At 43.2% G+C, this 21,071-nt stretch overlaps 2 protein-coding genes across 2 annotated transcripts in view; one reads left to right on the forward strand and one right to left on the reverse strand.

The window, feature by feature from the left end:
* Window positions 1-17,284, forward strand: part of LOC115117542 (pappalysin-1-like) — a 141,048-nt gene extending 123,764 nt beyond the window's left edge. The window contains exons 21-22 of the mRNA XM_065017483.1: window positions 1,873-1,971; window positions 10,845-17,284. Coding sequence (XP_064873555.1) covers window positions 1,873-1,971; window positions 10,845-10,949 — 204 coding nt within the window. The 3' untranslated portion in view covers window positions 10,950-17,284. The remainder of the gene's footprint in view (window positions 1-1,872; window positions 1,972-10,844) is intronic.
* A 1,772-nt stretch (window positions 17,285-19,056) lies between these two features.
* The window catches only part of LOC115123043 (astrotactin-2-like), a 267,117-nt gene continuing 265,102 nt past the window's right edge, over window positions 19,057-21,071 (reverse strand). Inside the window, exon 19 of the mRNA XM_029652338.2 lies at window positions 19,057-20,381. Within this exon, the coding sequence (XP_029508198.2) occupies window positions 20,144-20,381 (238 nt within the window). The 3' untranslated portion in view covers window positions 19,057-20,143. The remainder of the gene's footprint in view (window positions 20,382-21,071) is intronic.

Consider the following 21,071-nt stretch of genomic DNA (forward strand, 5'->3'; position numbering starts at 1 on the left):
TGTCAAACAGATTTTGAGGCCAAAAGTGTATTCTAGAGGGGGACAATAAATAGAAAACTAATTTGGTTAGGATGTAGGGGCAACTTTACTTCATCTTGTCTTCAGGAGATTTGATTGTTTATTTAGTCTGATCAGTGGAACAATTCTCATTCGTAACAATGGGCTAAAATATAAGGGTAATTACTGTGCTTGTCAGCAAGAACACTACAGTTATTCTCCATTATTTTTCTATTATTCCACTTCTTCCCAATTTTGCCAATTTAATCACATATTTAATATCTGGTATGCCTAACTTGTGTCTTTGAAAATGTGGAGAATTTAGATATACAAATAAGCAATGGATATTAAATTCTCCAGGAATCAAATATAATTGTTGATATTTTAGTATTGTGCCCATGCTAGGCAGAGATGGTAGGGGGCTCACAACTCATAAACACGTCATATTTTCTATGTAAGTAAGATCATGGCAAGGATCTTCAACTAGTGGCCATAAACCACCTGAATGTTGATATTCATTCGATTTTTCTTAAATGTTGGGTGATTTAGAGAAATTAACTGTTATAACAAGAACATTTTCAAACACCCAGCACTTCAGAGGAGGCCATCCCTCCTGGAGAGCAAGCAGGATTTTCTTCCAGACCTATTTTAAAGAGATACTTTACCCAAATAACAAAAGTTTTGTTTCCTTACCTTGCAAGCAGTCTATATTTACCCACTGCCATGGTTTTAATGGTCATGCGCCTAAGCCATGTCAAAATACGTAGAATTGCAGAAAATTAGCTTTCAAACTAAAATGTTCTGTCTAACACCAAACCCAAACCGGTTGCGTGCATGCACCATCGTGCACCATCGTGCTCCATATTGCTCCATCGTGCACCATCGTGCTCCATATTGCTCCATCGTGCGCCATCGTGCACCATCGTGCGCCATCGTGCTCCATCGCGCATAAATGTATTTTTTCCCCTTACACCAAACGCGATCACGACACGCAGGTTAAAATATCAAAACAAACTCTGAACCAATGACATTAATTTGGGGACAGGTCGAAAAGCATTACACATTTATGGCAATTTAGCTAGTTAGCTTGCACTTGCTAGCTAATTTGTCCTATTTTGCTAGCTTGCTGTTGCTAGCTAATTTGTCCTGGGATATAAACATTAGGTTGTTATTTTACCTGAAATGCACAAGGTCCTCTACTCCGACAATTAATCCACACATAAAAACAGTCAACCGAATCGTTTCTAGTCATCTTTCCTCCTTCCAGGCTTTTTCATCGTTTAACTTATATGGTGATTGGCATCTAAACTTTCATAGAATTACCACGACAACCGGCAACAGTTTGTCTTTCAATCACCTACGTGTGTATAACCAATGAGGAGATGGCACGTGGGTACCTGCTTCTATAAACCAATAAGGAGATGGGAGAGGCAGGACTTGCAGCGCGATCTGCGTCAGAAATAGGAATGACTTACAATTTTTTCCCTTGGCAACGCAGACGCTCGCTGACGCGCGTGAGCAGTGTGGGTGTAATAATTGAATAACATAGATTCCTAAATTTATTTTGCCTCTTGCGCAAGCGGTGTAGTCAGGGTATAAGGGTTGTGCCAGGGGGCAATGAAATTCACATAGAAAATCTCACTCCATGCTTTCTTCAAAAGTTGGCAGCCGTGAATACAATATTAACAAAATCAAACTTAAACTAATATAGAGCACTTAAGTGGGATAATCAAACACAAATAAATCAGAGGGAATCAGTGGATTATTCCTCTCTATGTTGTCCATATGTGTAAGTACAGTACACTGTATAGGTTGTTGATGACGTCCTGTCTCTTATTGTCTCCTCTTGTTTGTTGCTGTCTCTGTCTGTCACAGCCCTTCATGGGAGACAATTACTGTGACTCGGTCAACAACAGAGCCTTCTGTAACTACGACGGAGGGGACTGCTGCCACTCCACCGTCAAGACCAAGAAGGTGAGTTACATCTGGACCTGGACTCACTAAACCTTATCAAGACAAAATGTCTTCTTTTTATCTGCCTTTTGAACTTGAGTTAAGATAAGAGTTAAGTTAGGATAAGAGTTATGTTAGGACAAGAGTTATGCTAGGATAAGAGTTAAGTTAAGAAAAGAGTTATGTTAGTATAAGATATGTTGCTTCTCCTAAACAAAGTTCATGGGAATAATCTTAAATGTATTCGTCTGTTGTCACTGTGGCTACTGAGAGTTATTTGAAATCAGTTGTGAACTTGTGTTTGCTGCCATGTATTTTTGAACTTGACCTTTTGAAGATAAGCTACATAAAGCCTTGTCTGTTGCACATTGACATTGCTCAGTTGCCCAGCTTTAGGGGTTGAGGGTTTTTACTCCACCAGTTGGTGCTCATGGTTGTCCTTTGCCACCTCTCTCTATGATCCAGATAAGGGCCTCTTCTGCTATGTGAACAATACACAGCTGTTCTGTACACTCTGTGTTTCTCTAGCTTGCTGTGTGTATTGTGGTATTTTCCCCAGGCTGTGTCTGGCTTTCTGGCTGGGTTAGAAGTCTATCATAGTTCCTCTGCCTGAGTCTGTACTATTATCTGTTTCTCTGGCTCCTTCTGTTCCTCTGTGTATCTGGCTGGGTTTTTACTGTAGCATGTGTGTCTGTCTGTCTGGCTGGATCTGGAGTCTCTTCATTTCCTGCTGGGAGGCGGGCGCATGTGTCCCCTCTCCCCAGGGTCCAATCAGAACGTGTGTGATTGCTTCCGTTCCACCTTCACTGTTCCTCCCTCGCTATTTTAACGTCAGCTTCCACTGTATTAGGGTTCATCAATGTTTTATCCTCACTGTTCTATGCTTCCCACCGTTCCACCCACCCCGTTCCTCTCAGGCTCCACATTGGCCTATTCCACTCTCTCTGTACCTGTTGTAAAAAGGAGACGGTTCTTGGCTTCTGTTGTGTAGCCAACCTGGTAAAATAAAAAGTCATTTGTAAGTCAAAAAGTAAGAGCCAAAACACAGGATCAAGCCAGAGGCGGTTGCATCGTCTTTGTTGGACCCACCCATGCTGTGTTCCAAAAGACTGCTGTTTGTTGACTAGCTGCTTTGGCCCATTGACTGGCCAGGGCTCCCAGTAAGAAGCTGTTCAGCAGCACCAGGAACAAGTTGTCTTTCACAAACTCTCTGTCTCTAGATATGGAAAACCAGCAGTAGGCATGGACTGACTGGTATGTATCTGATAACGAATGTGTCTGGTATCTGTTAACAGAGCAGTAGTGGTATGCCAGTCACCAGTCTCATTCTGTAGCCTACTTGGCTGATGTTCCATCATTCTTACAGGAATGTTTTCTGTCCATTTCATTTCATTCAAGTCAGTCATGTACTACTGTATGTTCAGACATGTTGCCCCATAGAAACAGGCTTTGTTTTTGTCCTTCACTCATCTGTTGCGTATTAGCACAGGAATAGGGGGTTTTAGAGGGTTTTTAGAGTCTTAAGTCCATAATTGAAGGTAGAAAGACACTGTCACAGTGTGCGATGTAGCCACTGTGATAAACAAAAATACAACTCCTACCAACAATTGTTAGTTGCATAATATTGGCCACTTTGGTGGTTGGTGTCTTTGGATATCAGATACCAGACAGACACCAGACAGACACCAGACAGACAGACAGACAGGCAGAGGAGAAGGCCCATCTCTGGGAGCGCGTGTCTCTGAACGTCGGCCATTTCCGCTGAGCTGCAATGATAAGAGGATCACCTGGGCTCAAGCCCCAAAGCCAGGCGCTACTCCCAGACATTCAGCCTGGCAGCTGTTGAAGCAAACACTTCAGCTGGTATTTCGAAAGTGACTTCCCTGGAAATGGTTAGGATTTGGGAAAGATAGAGAAAATTGCTCTGAAATAACCGATCATAATGTGATTTATCGGCTGCCAGGAGAGAATGGTGGAAGAGGTTACCTGAGTTGAAGACATGAGAAGGAAATATACGGAGGAGAAATGGGTCTGACAGCTGGGAGAGGCATCAAACAGTAGTCCATTGAAAATCTGCACATTTCTTATCGAGAATGTATGAGGAACTCATCCATGAATATAGAACATGTGGCATCTAAATTCAGTATAACGACGGCTCAAAGACACTTTTACTGCCTCATCTGACTCTGTGAAAACAGTCCAGACCTAAATAGTGTTTCATGCATGTGGACTGTATTGTTGTTTTGATAAGTGTGTAGAAGTGTGGCTGGCTGTTGTTGTTTTTGCCTTCTAGATGTGGTTGTTTTTCATGTGAGGCAGAGCTCACCCTGACCCTCATCTCTGTCTGATCATCCCAGCCCCAAACAAAACAACACGACAATGTCAAAGTAACTCAGACCTCTTTTTTTACGACAGTCTCCATCTATTCTGCCCACTCACTGGTGCCACACAGACACAGTCAGTCAGTCACACACTGTTTTCCTGCTTGTGGGAAGTCAGTGTTGTTGTTTCAGCCACAGGCAGAGATTCCATCTAGAGAGCTGCATTCCCGCGGGTGTCCCGTGGGACATGCGGGCCCCTACAGAGCATTGCAGCACGGTTGGCATTTTCCATGCTGTGGGAGGGAGTGGCGGTCAGACAGACCACTTTGGGATGAAAATATGTTTTTGTCCCGCAGATTATTTTTGAAATGTCGTCTTTTTGTTTTGTATGTGTGTGTGTGTTATCTGATGTATTAAAGCACCTCGTTGTCACACGATTCTCAAACTCTCATAGGATGATGCTGCATCAAATTCAGTAGCATACCTCTCTTGTGTTGGGCGTGCGAGATCACATGCACATGTGTGTGCTGCAACATACAGTATGTGTGGTCCTAATTAAATAGCCCGTAGACTAGGCTATATGGGCGGAGAAGTGCGGCTATGATAGGGTTTAGTTTAGACTCTGACATTGACTGTAAATAAATATTGATAACTCAATATTGCTCGCAGATTGTTGCGCTCCTTAAAGTTATGCAAAATGTCAACTGTCAATTAACTGTCAATTCATCTATATTTTGTTCCAACTATATTCTTTTTCAAACCACGTCTACCCTTTGGCTGATTTAGCTGAATAATACTGATAGCCTAATATAATGGGCCACATGAGCATCTCTGGTATTTTAACCTATTTCCTAGGCTATTTTTGTGCATTTTGATGTTTACTAGCGGTGGGGAAATTGCTGGGACAGGGAATGCAAAGTGAGCTGCTACATACACCTCAAATAACATTTTGGGACCAGTCCTTGCAGGAGCTGGTGGGAGTCAGACAAGAAGTCAGAGTGAGCAGGCGGGCGCGGTATGGGGGGGGTGATGAAGTAATCAGTCCTGCACAGACTTCTAATTCCATCCCTTCATGTTAGGAATATAGGGAATATATAGGCTGTAGTCTAGATGTAGAACACCAGTGTAACAAGGGGCTGGGAATATAGGCTGTAGTCTTGGTATACACAATCGTTGGCGGGAGAGAGGGCTACACATGACTGTTTAGACAATTATAAGGTTAGTGGAGGGACATTATTTGATCAAGTGACTTATAAACCCCATAAGGTCAGGAAAGGGTGTTTGTAGTACTTAGTGAGCTAGCTGGGATTGTTGTGCTGGTCTGCTTTTGTCAGAGGTCAACGGAAACCACCAGCAACCCCATCTCTCCAAACAACATTTTCTTTGTTATTGCTTTGGGTATCCCACCTTATGGCTATGGTTTATTACCGCCATGGTCTGCACTGCTGTGAAGGGAACACCACACACAGAGAGTGAGAGTGAGCATGGTACTGTGGAGTCTGGCAGCCCACACTTTGGCCATAGGGAGAGTCCCCGGAAAGGCTCTCTTGTAACCACACACGCACAGTGACACACAGTATCATGCACTGCCACAACTTGTTGTGCCTGTGGGGGGAGTGACTCAGCTGGAATCCTAGGCAGGGTTGTGCCACAGCCCTGCCAGCCGGAGATACCAGAGATAACATCAGAACACCCCATCCTCTCCTCCACTACTCTTTTCCTTCTCCTCCTCTCCTCCTCTCCTCCTCTCCTCCTCCAGGCAAAACCTTCACAGCTTTATTTCCCCCATTTTTTTCTGTTCTTTCGTGTGAGCGTGATAAATGAAAGGGAAGAGAAGGGGGAGGCTGGAGTACCTCCCCGCCACCCCATGTTTGTTTTTGTTCCTTATCTCCACTCTTTTTCTTTCCCTACTTCTTTCTTTCTCCTGGAGATTTGCGTATTAAGGAGTTCTGGATGACTTGCGGTGTATTATTCCTCTCGGGGACTTTGAAGGTGCGAGGCAGGCTGCACGTAAGGTCACCACAGGATCCCCCTAATGACTGCAAGCTGTTGGCAGGCAAGGGGGGAGGAGGGGAGGGAAGAGGGAGGATACGGAGTATGACTGAGGCTGCCTGCCTGGCCGGGCTTGTTACGTTTCTTCCAGAACCCCATAGAAAAAATACATATTGGGAAATGGATTTCACCAGGCATGTCAAACCTTCCTCGCCCCTCCACGTTCATAATGTCGCTGTTTGTTTTTGGTATTGTGGACTGGGCCAATTTGATGACTTAAGTGAACTTTTGGGAGCTCCCCCACCCCACGCCTACACCTTTCCCTCCATGACCCATATTCTTCCATAATATGCTCTTGTTTTCCCTGTGGCATTATGTCTCTTTGTCTTTTTCCAGTGTCACAGAACTCTTCCTTTCCATTGGTTTATTTCCTGAGGCAGGGCACTTTGCTCCTCTCCCAAACATGCACTTTGCAGCCCGTGTTTTTCTCTAGACATCACTACTACTGACTGTTGCTGTGTTTACATCTTACTCAAACTTCTACAAGTTCCACCAGGGAGAAACTTCAAACAGACATACCTTTTGAAGTTTAAAGAAAATGTTGGTACACCAATTTAAAGAGAAAAAAAATCAGCTAAATAAATATGTCAGGCCAGGTGAGGTTTGTTCAGCGAAAATGAACCACATTTTTTGTCACTCTGCTACATTTCTACACAAACCCCCATTTAGACTGGCACAGCAGACCTTTACAAAACGGTAATAAACTGAGATAGTCAAATCAGCAATACAACAACTTGTTTTTCAAGTCTTTTTTTTTGCTTTTCGTAAAAAAAAAATTCCCATAGAAATGACCTTCTCAGATCAGGAGTTCAGCCAATTAGCACAGTGTTTTGGTGCTGGGGGGCTGCATCCCTGCATCCCTATCAATGTTGTTCAGTTTATATCAAGCAGTAATGATTGAATCAATGACCTTGGAGGTGTGGAGAGTAGCAGATATATCATGTTTGTTGCCTTGGGGATTATCTTTTCACACCCGATGAAGCTCTTGGATTGAAAAAAAAAAGGCCAGGCTTCCATGGCCATTCCTCTGTGACCCACCTTGTTCGGGGCTAGGCTGCAAATACACAAGGTTCCACTATTGCCTCTTACTCTGTATCCCTTGTAACCTTGAAACTGATCATTCTTGGAAATGTTATGATTGCAGAACACAACTTCCTGGGCTGTTCTACTGTGAACCGGTTCTCAGAACCAATAGACTGCTTTCCGTTTGATTCTCAATGGAAGCTCTGAGCATCACTGAAGTGTCTTTGACTGAACTGTCTTGTGCTCTCAAGTCTTTGGGCATCCAGCCCCATCGTGGCCCATCCAGCCCCATCGTGGCCTATCCAGCCCCATCATGGCCCATTCAGTTCCACCGCGGTCACAGCGTATATTGGCTAATTGCATGTAGAGAGTGCACTGCATCAACAGCTCTTATTTTTAAATATCTGAGGGCAACCGAGTTTGACTTCTGGTCCCCATGCCAAGTCAATTAAGGGGAGAAAAGCAGTGGCTGGGGACCAGGGCCCAGCAGTGGAGCAGCGCTAGAGAGTTCTGGTCAGCAAGCATTAAGTGTTGGTTTCGTACCTGCCTTTTAAAAAAAAGAAAAAGGCTTAATTATCAACGTATGTCTGCCCTGCCACGCAATGTTTACGGCAATAAAACCCAATCCTTAAACGAGCAGCTCATGCCTTCCAAATAGTTTCCTTTAATCCTGGGCTTTAAGGGGGAGAGGAGGTATGGTACAGACCGGGAATGGGGGAGAGTAGGCACCATGTCAGTGTAGGAGTGTAAGATGGAGGGGGTTGTTGAACAAAACAAGCGTCTGGGAGGTGCGAGGATGGGGGAGGATGGGGGAGGATGGGGTTTCTCCACAACTGAGTAAAGGTAGTAACTCTCCGGGGAAACACGCTTCCCGCAGGTTTAGGAGCCTCGGCTGTTTGCTCACGTCGAGTGCCAGGCGCTAGCAAAGTCAAAACCTGCCCTCCTTTCTCTCTGGAACTTTCTCTTTCTTTCTCTCTCCCGCGTTCTCTCTTTCCTGTTCTCGCTTTGTCTCTCCCTCTCTGTCTTTAGTGCTCTCTCTCCCACTCTATCCCTCTTCCATGCATACTTTCTCCCTTACCCTTTCTCCCCCTCTCTCTCCCTCTCTCCTGTGTTTGTTGTTATAACAACATGTATCTGGTGTGCAGTGGAGAGTGATCACCAGTGGTTCTCATTGGAATAACACAATTAGTTCTGGTTTGTTTTTATCTGCTTGCCTGTGTTCATATGAGCCGATGTTATGTGAATATTAATGAGAGAAGGGATCTTTTCCATATCATTACACTCAATGTGTTTAAATACCAAAAACAAAAACCAAGCTTGATTCCAGATGTGGGATTCTCTTTTTCCATGTGGATGAGAATGTAGCTTCTATCATGACACGTATTATATTTAATGCATGCAATATGTCAGTGACCTCCTCAGTCATGGATACCATGGATACCTCGACCTGTAGAAAAGTAGTAGGATGTTACCCAACAGGGTTGGTTGTGTGTGTGTGTGGCTGGAGAGTAGTCCTCCCCCAGCCCCAGACACACTTTCCTCCACTGAGCACAGACTGAGCAAAGACTGACATGCACATACCTGGGGCCTGGTGTGATTGTGGCCTGTTTCTGGAGGTGGGGGTCAGGGGCTCTGACATGCCTGCTCCTTCATAGGGGCTTTCATGTTGCTGTGGCTGTCCTCCTTTCTCTGGCCCTGGGACTTCAACAGGGCTCCTGGCCCCCACTCGGCCCCTGCCGCCCCCCCGTTCCCAGCCGCCCTCGGAGAGCCCCAATCAGGGCCAGATGTGGCAGCTGATCCAGCCACCCTGGAGGTCAAGGTCACAGGAAACCATGCCAAATTTACCACCCACCATCTCTCTCAACCAGATAGAGAGATAAACATACAGAGTGAGAGGGAAGAGGGAGGGAGGAAAGGGTATAGGGTTAGGATTATGGGAGAGAGGGATTGGGTGGAATGGAGAGATTGTAGAAAGAGAAGGGGGCTAGACTGACAGCAAGAGGAGGAGACCAAAGGGAGAGAGAGAGACACAGAGAGACAGAGTGAAAGTGTGAAACAGACAGCAGGAACGCAAGAGAGCACAGAGAGGAGGGGGAAAAGAAGGAAGAATTGGAGCAGGGTGTTTTTGCCCCATGCCTGGCTCTAAAGAGGCACAGAGGAAACGCTGTTCATGCGATTGACAGCTGTTTCTGAAGTGTGTCCGGCCTGCGCTTGTAAAGTCATCACATGGAGAGCCCGTTTTCTCAGAAGAGCCTGGCGCTGGCCGCCCAACCCTCGCCCATTAGGAAATCCCTCTCACAAACAACTTGGTTTAATACTCCGTTTCAAAGACGGACCTGCGTCATCGTGCCTCAGCCACTGTTGCACTCTCCCTATTTCAGCCCCAGGGCCCCCGATGTCCACTCTACAAACCCCATGCCCCCAATGGCCCTGGAGGCCTGAGTCCGAGGGCCATTGGGGGCACTGTACTGTACAGTATATACCATCAATGCTTACCATAGCATTGGAGGCCATAGGGGAAAGTCTTGACTCTTTAGGGATCTGAGGAATCTTACCCATTTGCTGTACTGTACTGTATCTCCTCTTACTAGCCAATGAACTAGCTAATTGTGTTGGCCCATGACTCAGTGAGGTTATTACCGTAATCAGGGTTTTGTTGTATGTTGCCGTAACAACAAACAATTCCACTTTCAGATAATAGGAAGATGAGACACTGACTGCTGAAGTCTGAAGTCCCATACCGGCCAACAGCCTTCCTAATTGTGCTAGCTATTAGGCCTAATAATTCTTAATGACTCAGTTTATTTGTTACCCTGTTGCTGTTTTATTTGTTGCGGTGGCCAGTGTTTTTCTAGCGTCACTGCTCTGGCCCTTCTGTCAAAGCCACTAATAGGACAACGAAATACAAGCAGCAGACCCAAATCCGCCCAATAAGACACGGGGGGGAAGAATGCAGATATACTCTGGTCTGAATCTTCCAGGCACTCGCTGGAGCCACATGTGTAGTTAGTTTCGAGTGACTAGGGATGCATTGTGTGTACCCAAACAGCTGAAGCAGGCCCTTAGAGAAGCAACACAGCAGCAGCTGGTGCTGTTGACGCACCGCCGACAAGCGCCTGTGACGTCAAACGCTACACAGCGGCGGCCAATGGTACGCCGGGGCTATTTTGAATGTGCTTGTGGGCACTCACCACTTCTTGGAGAGTTGACACTTCACAACACTCGTAGTACTCCTCTATATGGCACGATGGGATTGGCTGGCAGCAGTTGGCTTGTGTTGTTTGTCATGCGGCGTTTCCCGCTGGTGGTGTCGACGGCGAGGCATCGGACACTATTACCACTGTTGTTAATAGGCTGTTTAGGACTGCATCAGCCCTTACACTGCCACAGTCCTCCTGATTGTGTTGGAACCCCAGAGAAATGGAATACAGACTGAATCCTATAGCAAGTTTTGTTTATAGAGGTTTCATTGTATGTGTCTCTGTGTGTCCCCTCCAGGTGATCCCGTTCCCCATGTCCTGTGACATACGGGAAGACTGTGCCTGCCGAGACCCCAACGCTCCAGAGAAGAGGAAAGACGAGCACGTCCACTCCCTGGGGTGACCCTCCCTCCTCGCCCCCCACCGGATTCCTGAACCCTCACCCTAAAACTACCCACACCCAGACCGAGGGAGACCAGCCCTCCCCCTTTTCCCTCAAATCCTCCACATGCTGCTTTACAGGAGTACCTCTCCACCCATACTGCACCCCCCTAACATACGCCTGTCTCCTCCTTCTCCACATTGGGAAAGACCTAGATGAACAGACCAGACTAGAGAGGCTATAATGGAAAACCCATTTCTCAAAGAAAGGAACAAACCTGCAAATTCACCAACCACCAAAATTTTTTACAGCAAGAGAAAAAAAGAAAACAAAAATACCGAAAGGTTTTTGAATGAAGGATATGAAAAATGAACAAAAAAAGCTAAACAAACCAAGCCTGGATAGCATGCCTTTTTTCAGTTTTGTGTCAGCTTCTGTGTCCATTTCAAAGACATTGCCGTACAATCTCATGATTTCCTTTTAGACCAAAGGACAAAAGAGAAACGCTATCCATATCATGTGGAATCTTTTATTTTTTGGATATGTTGAAGTCATCAACGGTGGCACTGAATGACAGGCAGAAGAGCTATTGCCAAAATAACTTATAGCATGAACACACTTGATGTACCCTCATGTTGTATTACTCCAGAGCTGGTGTGTGTTCCTGGAGCCAGCACAGCACAGGGATCAGGCTGACAGTTTGTGCCCTCTGCCTTCTCTTGGTGGAAATGCATTTTCTTGTTCTTCAGAAATCACAGGTTTAGAATCTTTGCTCTTACACAGATGTGAAATAGGAAAGAATAGGCGTTGATGGGGATATAGGCGGCCATATTGGTAAAGAGATTCTAACCAGAGAGGTCTAACTCAATATATCTAACATATAACAGGAAATTAAGACATATTACAATGCCACAGGAACAAGTGAATGTGGGAAAGAGGTAGAGTACTTATGAACTTAAAAGCGGTTATATAGGGCTGCAACAAAATGAACCAGTTGTGTCAGCGTGGCTGCTGCGTGTACGTTTGCTGCTACTTTGCCATATGACCAGCTCTGCAGATTATTACTACCCAGTGAGGTTGGACGGAGTCAGCCCCGTCTGCCGTACCACTTACCTCCTAACACCTTCCATTAGTGGACACTTGTTTCTGCGTGTACAGTACACTCAACTTAAAACCTAGAATTAAAAACTCCTGCAACATTGCAAAGAGTTAGTAGGGAAACAATGCAGTTGAAATAGCCTCGAAAAACATAACACCTCACGTTTCCATTTCTCTGTCCTTAGTTTCTGCAGTCCAGTAAGTCTTCATAGACAAATAACCTATCGGAGAATACACCAGAAATCTATCCAATCTTACACCAAAAGCAATGTTGACGCAATACAAAATCCAACACATATTACTGAATTTAAAATGACTTCAAGAATGTAATTGATAACACAGTTATAACCTCTTGAATGTAGTCCATGTTTATTCACAACTACACCCTCAAACTGTTTTCAGCAGCATAGCATAGCCTTGATTTCAATAGGCATAGTTCAATAGCACATACACATAAAAACAAATAGGAGGCTTTCCTCATTATAGTATAGATGGCATCTGGATGTATTCATTGTCAACACGTAGCCTTCAGTGCAGGAGTAGTAGAAGTACACTATATTCCCAGGACACTATTGTCTTGGCTTCTCTTGAGCCCAATGGCTTGACAGACTGCTTGTGTTGAGTAGCCCAGTTTGGCCTTTTCTTACCTCTGCAGCAATTCGTGCTGAAGGTGCCATCCCTGGCACTTTGTCAGTATTGTGACATTTGAGCGTGTGTCCCCCATCAACCACACAACCACCTTTACTTCAATAGACGTATGGCTGCTATTCTGTGCTCTGAACTTACTCATCTCCTTTCATAGCCCTTGAACGAAACGCCCATCAACATATGGTGATGAAGGCTGCTTGGCATAAGGTCCACAAGTTGCTGCTTCATGATTCAACCATCGCTGGGCTATCTGGTTAAAACTCTATACAACCAAGAACTCCATACCCCTCGTAAACTCTCTCATCTGGTATGGACCAATGGAATGGTCCCTCTGACTCATCACCCTAGGCTGCTATAAGGCATTCCAGAATATTCCCGTACACCGTTCTGACCAATCACAGGTCTTCATAGATACAGACTGGTTAGAGAGATAATAGGACAATACCACGTCACATAGGAAAGTAGGGAGGAATTACAACGTCAAATGTACAATGTAACTATAACATTTTCAGTGTAATACTGCTTTTTACGTGAGAAAAAAAACGTAAAATTGTTCTCTTGTTTTAATTTTTCTAATTTCTATTTTATTTTTTACAAAATGTTGTCTTAGTTAATCAGTATTTGTATTATTGACCTCAGTTACTGCACTTTTTAGTTGCCATTTAAGAAGAAAAATATATAATTCAAACCGTTTAGAAGCTGCTATTGTCAGAAAGGTGATTTGATAAAGTGTGTGATGTTTTTGGTCATTGGACTCCTACGATATTACTATTAGCTTTCCTGTGATTAGTGTCTTGTATTCCCACTAGCTTTGCACCTGATATTATCATGCCCAGTAGGAAGCCAGTGACAAATATGATTTGTACATTCATCGTAGACTTTCTCAGATTTCGTACCATTACCATATGATAAAGATATTACTGTATCAAGGCTATTTAACCTGGGACTTTTTTGTTAATGTAGGTTCAAATGTCAAAAAGTCAGATGTACACATTTTGAAATATTATACATGATATGTAAGCATTTACGTATTTTGTGTTCCTCCTGGTTAGGGGACAAACATTTTATTTTCGCTCCATGGTTTGTGTAATCCACCATCTTATGTATTTGTTGCAAATTGTGTCATGGTAACCATGGAGCGTCAAGGAGAATGGATAACTAAATGAAGAAACTACCAAAAAAATGAACTCTCGAAAGTTGGAGATCTTTCAGACTTTGAAAACCTGAGTAACGCAACTGTCTGGACACTACATTCATCAAAAAGCCTACATCAGCCTCGACAATTGTGCATTTAACACTTTATACGGTATATATCCTTGGTAAAAATGAACTGTATTATGTTGATATTATCAAATGGTATGTAATAATACTCCCTATACTGCTGCTTTCATTAGAGATATTACCAGTAGGGAGAGATTCAACAGCATTCACTACACAAAGCCAACAGTACCATGGATCATCATCACCTGCTTACACTCACACAGGATTTCTGAAAAGCCATCCATGGAATTCCCCAAGGGTTATCTTGCCATTGGACCCTCCCTTCATCCTCAAACTGGACAAACATTACAGGCTGATGACTAGTCATCTTGTTCATCACCCTTTCTTTCACTCATCTACAGCTCCTCTCTTTGTCTTGTGTCGTCATCCTCATCGATGTTATTAAAAAGTCTGGAGACCAGAAACGGTGACTCTCGGAGAGAAGGATATGAGAGTGTCTACAGAATGTGACTGCTTGTGTGTCAACCTGGACACAACCTGGACACGTTCGTTTTCTGATGTGCTCTCTGTATTGGACAAGGTACTGTTCCAAAGCCATAAAGCCAGGATGTTATGAAATGAAGTTTGAATATGAGAACATCACCTCTACTGTAAGCCACCACAGGATCTCTTCGCTGTACCTCATGCCTGTAATGTTTGCTGCTTCTATATTTTGGTAAATTAGTCATTTTTCTTCTCATTTTTAGCAATGGTGTAAATAGTAAAACTATTTATTAAGAGTGTTATACTTTTTTAAGTTATATTTAATGTTCATGTAAATTATTTTTTGCATTGCTCTTATAAACAGACATATTGGTTGTGAGTTAAAAACTGTTGTCATTTTATTTCTGTCCCAATGTCGTCGTCAAATAGCTTTGGTCAAGGTTGTTGTCTCATTGGTTGTCTCATTGGGCACTACTCTCGTCCAATGAGGATTTACCACATGTTTATGTAACTGAGTGCAGTGCACAAGTATGTGTGTTTTTTTATTTCTACATTACAAATCCAGAATGTACTGTCATTTTTATTTTGTTCATTTATGAACTTTTCAAATGTAATCCGATGTTTGCTCTGAAGAGAGAACCTATATCATGTTGAAGTGGTTAGATCCATACTCAATCAACTCTGAGGGCTACGGTGAGGACAGAATATACACAGCCATTCAGAACAACCAGTGGTAGGCAGACAGGGAGCTGCAGAGGATGAGGAGGGGGGAGGAGTAATCAGGCAGCCGGTTGTGCCCCAGGTGGGGTGAGGGAGAGGGTGTAGAGCAGGGGATAGAATGGGATGGGTGAAGGTGGGCTGCTTTTCCTGGCGGCCAGGGTATTTGTCCAGGTGTGAAAACTGTGTACACACAGAGCTGCCCCTGGGCCAGCGCTGACTGGCAGCAGGCCGAGGCCGATGAGTCAGACTTTCTCCTGGAGGTGGCGGGTGTTCTCTGAGGGACTCCCCTCCTGACACGCCGGGCCATCCGTCACTGTCACGGTCATGTGGCGGTGGTAAGGTGGGCTGCATGGAAGACCAGGGAGGAGGGAGGATAGGAAGACTACCTAAGATATGAGCCCTACTGCAGCAGGCTGAGGGACATGCCCTTCCCTTCACTCTCAGACCAGAGGAGTATTTGAAATGCATGGCAGAGTCCGCTTCAATGTCTTTCCATAGACTACTTCATATAGTCCATCTTATTGTGGATGGGAGGTGATTCTCTCAAATCCAAACTAGCTACATACCAGCCATGCGTAGCCTGGGTTTTGGTTAAAAACAGTTGGGTTTCTGTGGCGTTACCTTGCTCTGCTAAAAGTGGTATCCTTTCAGTCCCTGTGGCATCCCACCATAACCCATGGGAAGCAATGGAGACAGTGGTAGCCTAGAGGTGGCTGGCTGTAGCCCTTGAGTTTGTGGACAGACAGTTGTGGAGAACACACTGATGTGCCATGATGTTCTTATTGTTGTTTTCTAAACTTCACTCATCAAGTACCTTTCACAGGCTCCTGGTTAAAGAATGGTCCACTTGTGTTTGTTTCTCATTCCCACATTCAGTAATAAAAAATGAATGGTCCTTTTTATGTGGGAAAGTATCAAATTGAGTATATACATATTATGTGGATATGTAGTGGTATTATTGCAATGTTTCGTACCCGATTGTTCAGCAAAAATATTTTAAGATGTAAATACTTTTATTCTATGATGATTGTATTTGCAAAACCATGTATTATCTGTTTGGGGTAGCTCTTGGATTTATATCAGAGACAATTTAAGGAAGATACATTGTGCAATGTGTACCATTGAAGTACCACCGGAAAGAAAAGAAATACGCAGTGGTTGCGGATCCAACTTTTCTGGACCTTTCTTCCTGAGCTCTAAAGTTCCCTAAGCTTCTGCGCATGTGCAGGATTTACTACTTCCCACAGTTTCCGCTTTACTCGTAGACAGCAGGCTACTCTCATTTGATAAAGTTAAACAAAGCTGAATCAATGTCTGCAAGATCACATAATGATAGTATTCAACAGAACCGAATATAATAGCATAGTATAACATTACACTGTAAGACAAAAAAAAAAAAACGTATTTCTTTATTTCTTTAACACATTTTTGTTGTCTCCAGCCTTTCATATTTCTCACTGTCAATATTTAACAATACGTTTTACTGGAGAAACATCCATACAGTATCTGCAAACCAAACATTTGATCTCAATCCGTTTCATGGGGATATGCGTTTAGATCTTGAGTTATACAGTGTTGGAAGTAGCCTACAGTGTTTTGAATGATGTACAGTGAGTGAATGTTAGAGCAGATGGAGTTAACACACTGTAGCATAGCCTACCTGTGTATTTTGCCTAGTGGCGTGCCCTGTTTTGTTTTGGACCCATGAGAGAAACATGCGACCATTCACACAATCATCCTAAAATTTCATAAGATATTTAGTGGTTTTGTCTTACAGTAACGTTATAAGCCTACATCCTATTCAATTTGGTTCTGTTCTATAAATAGTCTCATTATGCGATTTTGCAGACAACTTTAATCTAACTTTATTAAACAAGCACCATTCTCGAGAGTAGCCTATTCTCTACGAGTAGAGCAGAGACTGCTGAGTAAATGAGAGAATCCTGTACATGCGCAGAAGCTTCAGGACCGTTAGAGCTCGGAAAGAAAGGTCAAGAAAAGTCGGATCCGCAGCCATTCTGGGGAAAAAATACAATACCCATAATGCTTCACAACACTTGTCAGCAGTTATTCATTCATAAAGGCTCTACACAAACACTGTTGTCAATTGTCTATAAAACAGTCTTATATGAAATCAAACTTAATTTATTTGTTGTCAAGATGAATAAAGCATCATGTGGTCAGTTTGTGGGTCTCGGAGCAGTCAGTTGAAAATAAATTACCAAAATGTTCCTTCTTTTTAGAGTGTGAAAACAAACAAAACAAGAGCAAAGCATTCATTTGAAGAGAATATTTAACATGTTACAACATATTCTTATTATCAGACTTGAATGATTCTAACAGTGAACACCATTCCCCTTGAACTCACCCTCAGACTGACTGGCACCAACCAAAAAACAACTTACATATCCTTACTCCTTCCTCTACACCACAGATGTTTGCTTACTCTTTCCTCCCTTGCCTTAGAGTTTGAACTGAAAACACTGTAAAGGTACCCATCAGCACCCCTCGCTCTCTCTCTCTCACCTTCCCTCGCTTGCAGCACCCACTCTGTTAGGTCCATTCACAGTACACCGTTTTTCAGGCACATATAACACATCAGACTTTTGTTTCAGCAGATGTTTCCTCATATTCTTTGCTTTTTTCACTGTTGCTATTATATTTCCGGTGCTCTGGAACATGGCAAGCAGGGCTCTAATGATGTGTACTATATTTTCATAAGGATGGATCCTCAATCATGATGAGTATCATGTCCATTTCCCTGTCATGTATTATGTAGAAATAAAACACTGGTTAAGTGGATGTAAGCCAAGGAAGTGTTGTCAATTCTTTGTCCTTTAAAATAGCCCCATTTCTACATATAACCTGACTTTTTTGCTTAACATGGCTCATGATAACTTTGGGCTCTATTCAATCTGTAAAGCTGAAGCATTACAGATTCCAGGATAGAAATGTAAAGGTCTGATTTCTGATTGAGCCGACATCTTCAGCTTTTACCGCGAACGCAGTCTCCACTAAAGCAGGAGCATTGCCTTTCCATTTCAATCACGCTGTAAAGATGAACTTGAAAGATTGAATAGAGCCCTTTGTCCAATAGTACAGATGACTTTACATAGCCAATTCCCTGTAGATAATACTACAAACCCTGTATTGTCCGAACCCTTGATGTTTACTTGAAAGTGCATTGAAGTGCTACTCACCTGGCTATACTCACTTTGATTTTATGGACATGAAAATGTCAAAGCTACTATCAAAACAGTAGTAATGAAGGACGAATCCAAATGTAAGGCCCTCATTGATTCCTTGACATGGAAACCTGAGCGCTGCTCCTGGCACCCCAGAGACGCGAATGGCCTAATTTGTGAGAATGAACATTAGTCTACTGTGTTTTAAAGCACAGTTAATGTTGCATGAGTGGAAAGAGACTGGACCCGAGTGAAGGAATAGTTTGTGTAGAGGAGATGGAAAAAGAGAATGTTTCCCGAGAGAGAACGAGAGAGAGAGGGATACCTTCAGTAATGTTATTAACTGGCATTAGTCATACCATATACCTGCTCATTGCCACAGGGACTTATTTCCCCCGTGGAAATTAATGTAAATATTTTGTTCGAGGTCCACTATTGATGGTGGGAAAAAAAACACCAGTACAGGTTGTTACTTACCTACCGTAAGCAGAGTGAAGGGGTTGATGATGTAGGAAAGTATTCACAGGTTATCCCGAGGGACATTACAGACAAGTTCCCATTCATTTGCAGCTGTTGTTTTTCAATAATTCCATATGACAATGCAGGTGTTTTGAGTTCATCATAATCTTTACATTTCTCTCCCAACCCATGGAGTGTGGTATAGCCTATACCGCAGATGTGAATCAATTGGTTAAATAGAGCTACTTTCTCCTTGTCCAAAAGAATGCAGATGCTTGTGATATATAGTATTTAATATTTCACATTCTCTCGAAAAAAAAGACAATTAAAGCCACATAATAATACATATGTTATTTACAATTTCATATTTACAATATAATAATTTACTATTACAATTGATATAACGTGAAATGATAATCAATACAAAAAAACAATGAGTTGGATTTTTCTGTCCATGGCTCTTGAGAGATGGAAAGTCAAGTAAATGTTTCCTTGAGGGAAGGGATCCTACAAGATCCATACCATTAAACATGATTCCTTTATAGCGTTTCATTACTCATTGGCATTCACCTGCCATCACCCTGCAATCCATACATATAGCATCAAATCTTGAAGTCATTTGGAATATTTTCCTATGAAAATGTTTTCTTTTTCGTTACCTATATTCACCAGTTGACCATTTGAATGGACTCTTTTTTAAATAAGGATTTTCCCTGTGGTTTAGGAGCTCTCCACCTTTGTCAACATCTGAGGAGATAAACGACAATAAACGAACAAAAAAAAAAAAGGAAACACTGCTGGTTGAGGACTTTTCTAGCTGCAAAGCGTTAACTCACACACCGTACGGTACAGCTGATGACATCACAATCCGTCACACAGGATTTCTCCGTAGCCTTTATTATAAACACTATGTTGTCTGCATTAAAAAGACGACATTATTGTAGTGGTGCTATGTTTAAGTATTACAAATGAATCAAATCAAAACTAAACGCTCTCTTTCACATCTCTCCAGCCAAGAGGAGAGACAAACAGGGAGTTGTTTTTTTGTTTGTTTGTTTCCCTGGTACGTTTCCAGTCGAAGTAACATGAGAAACTGCAATATTACATTCAGTATTTTTTTGCCAACCAATTTGCTCTGGGTTGAATGATAATTTACATGCTCACATTGCTCCTCCTCATTGATAGTGGTGGTCACTGGCATGTACATCCAAACCGTCTTCCCTCTTCAAGCAGTTCTTAGCACTTTTTCCAAAAAAGCATTTGAGGGTGTTTGACAGTAGTTCTAACAATGTCCAGTGGAGTCGAGGTTTCAGGGCTCTCCTGATTTGGAAAAATACCAGTCAGTGGAGAAACTAGAAACGAGGAGGAGGCGGCTGTCATTGTGTCGTCGGGCAGCTTGTCTCATCGGAGCTTGGCGTTGCCGTATGTGCTGCGTTGTACTGAGATCAGTTTCTCCATGCAGGTGGTGCGGGTCTCATGCAGGGAGCCATGCCACACTTTGCTGGTGGGCCGAACCTCCTCGCTGCGACAGAACACGTAGGCCATGGTGTCTGTGCGGCTCTGAATGTATGCGCTGTGGAGCAGGGCCCGGCAGTACCGGCTGATCCTCTCCACTCTGCGCAGGATCAGATGTGCTTTCCTAGGGGAGAGAAACACAGTCATGATTAGTATTAATGTCAGCATCAGCAGCATTGTCATTTTGTCATTCCTTTATTTATTTTCATGGTGATATAAATATTGGTACACTTTACAGATCGGTAATAACAGGACAATAACTATGGCCATTACCAGTATTGACCAATAATGTGGAATCAGGGCCCGCAACTGGAGGCTTTAACATCCTATATACTATGTACTGCCATTGTGCCCATGAGCAAGGTACTTTAGCCCTAATTGCTTCAGGGGCATTGTGATGTGATGTGATGTGATGTGTGTGTGTGTGTGTGTGTGTGTGTGTGTGTGTGTGTGTGTGTGTGTGTGTGTGTGTGTGTGTGTGTGTGTGTGTGTGTGTGTGTGTGTGTGTGTGTGTGTGTGTGTGTGTGTGTGTGTGTGTGTGTGTGTGTGTGTGTGTGTGTGTGTGTGTGTGTGTGTGTGTGTGTGTTTTAGGTTGTGTACTGTGAAGGCAATAAATCAATAATATCTGTGCAAATGGACCAATAACGGAAGTATTGTATATAAATATGCCTCACCCTTGCCCCCTTGTTCAACAGCAATCTAGAACCTGAGCAGGTTCATTCATGTGTTATGTATCTTTTTGCAGGTTTGATTGAATTCCAGACTAGAGTAGAGAGGTCTGTCTCTGATCTGTGTTGGCAGCCTACTCATGTTC

Source organism: Oncorhynchus nerka, linkage group LG4 (assembly GCF_034236695.1).
Source record: "Oncorhynchus nerka isolate Pitt River linkage group LG4, Oner_Uvic_2.0, whole genome shotgun sequence".
NCBI lineage: Eukaryota > Metazoa > Chordata > Actinopteri > Salmoniformes > Salmonidae > Oncorhynchus > Oncorhynchus nerka.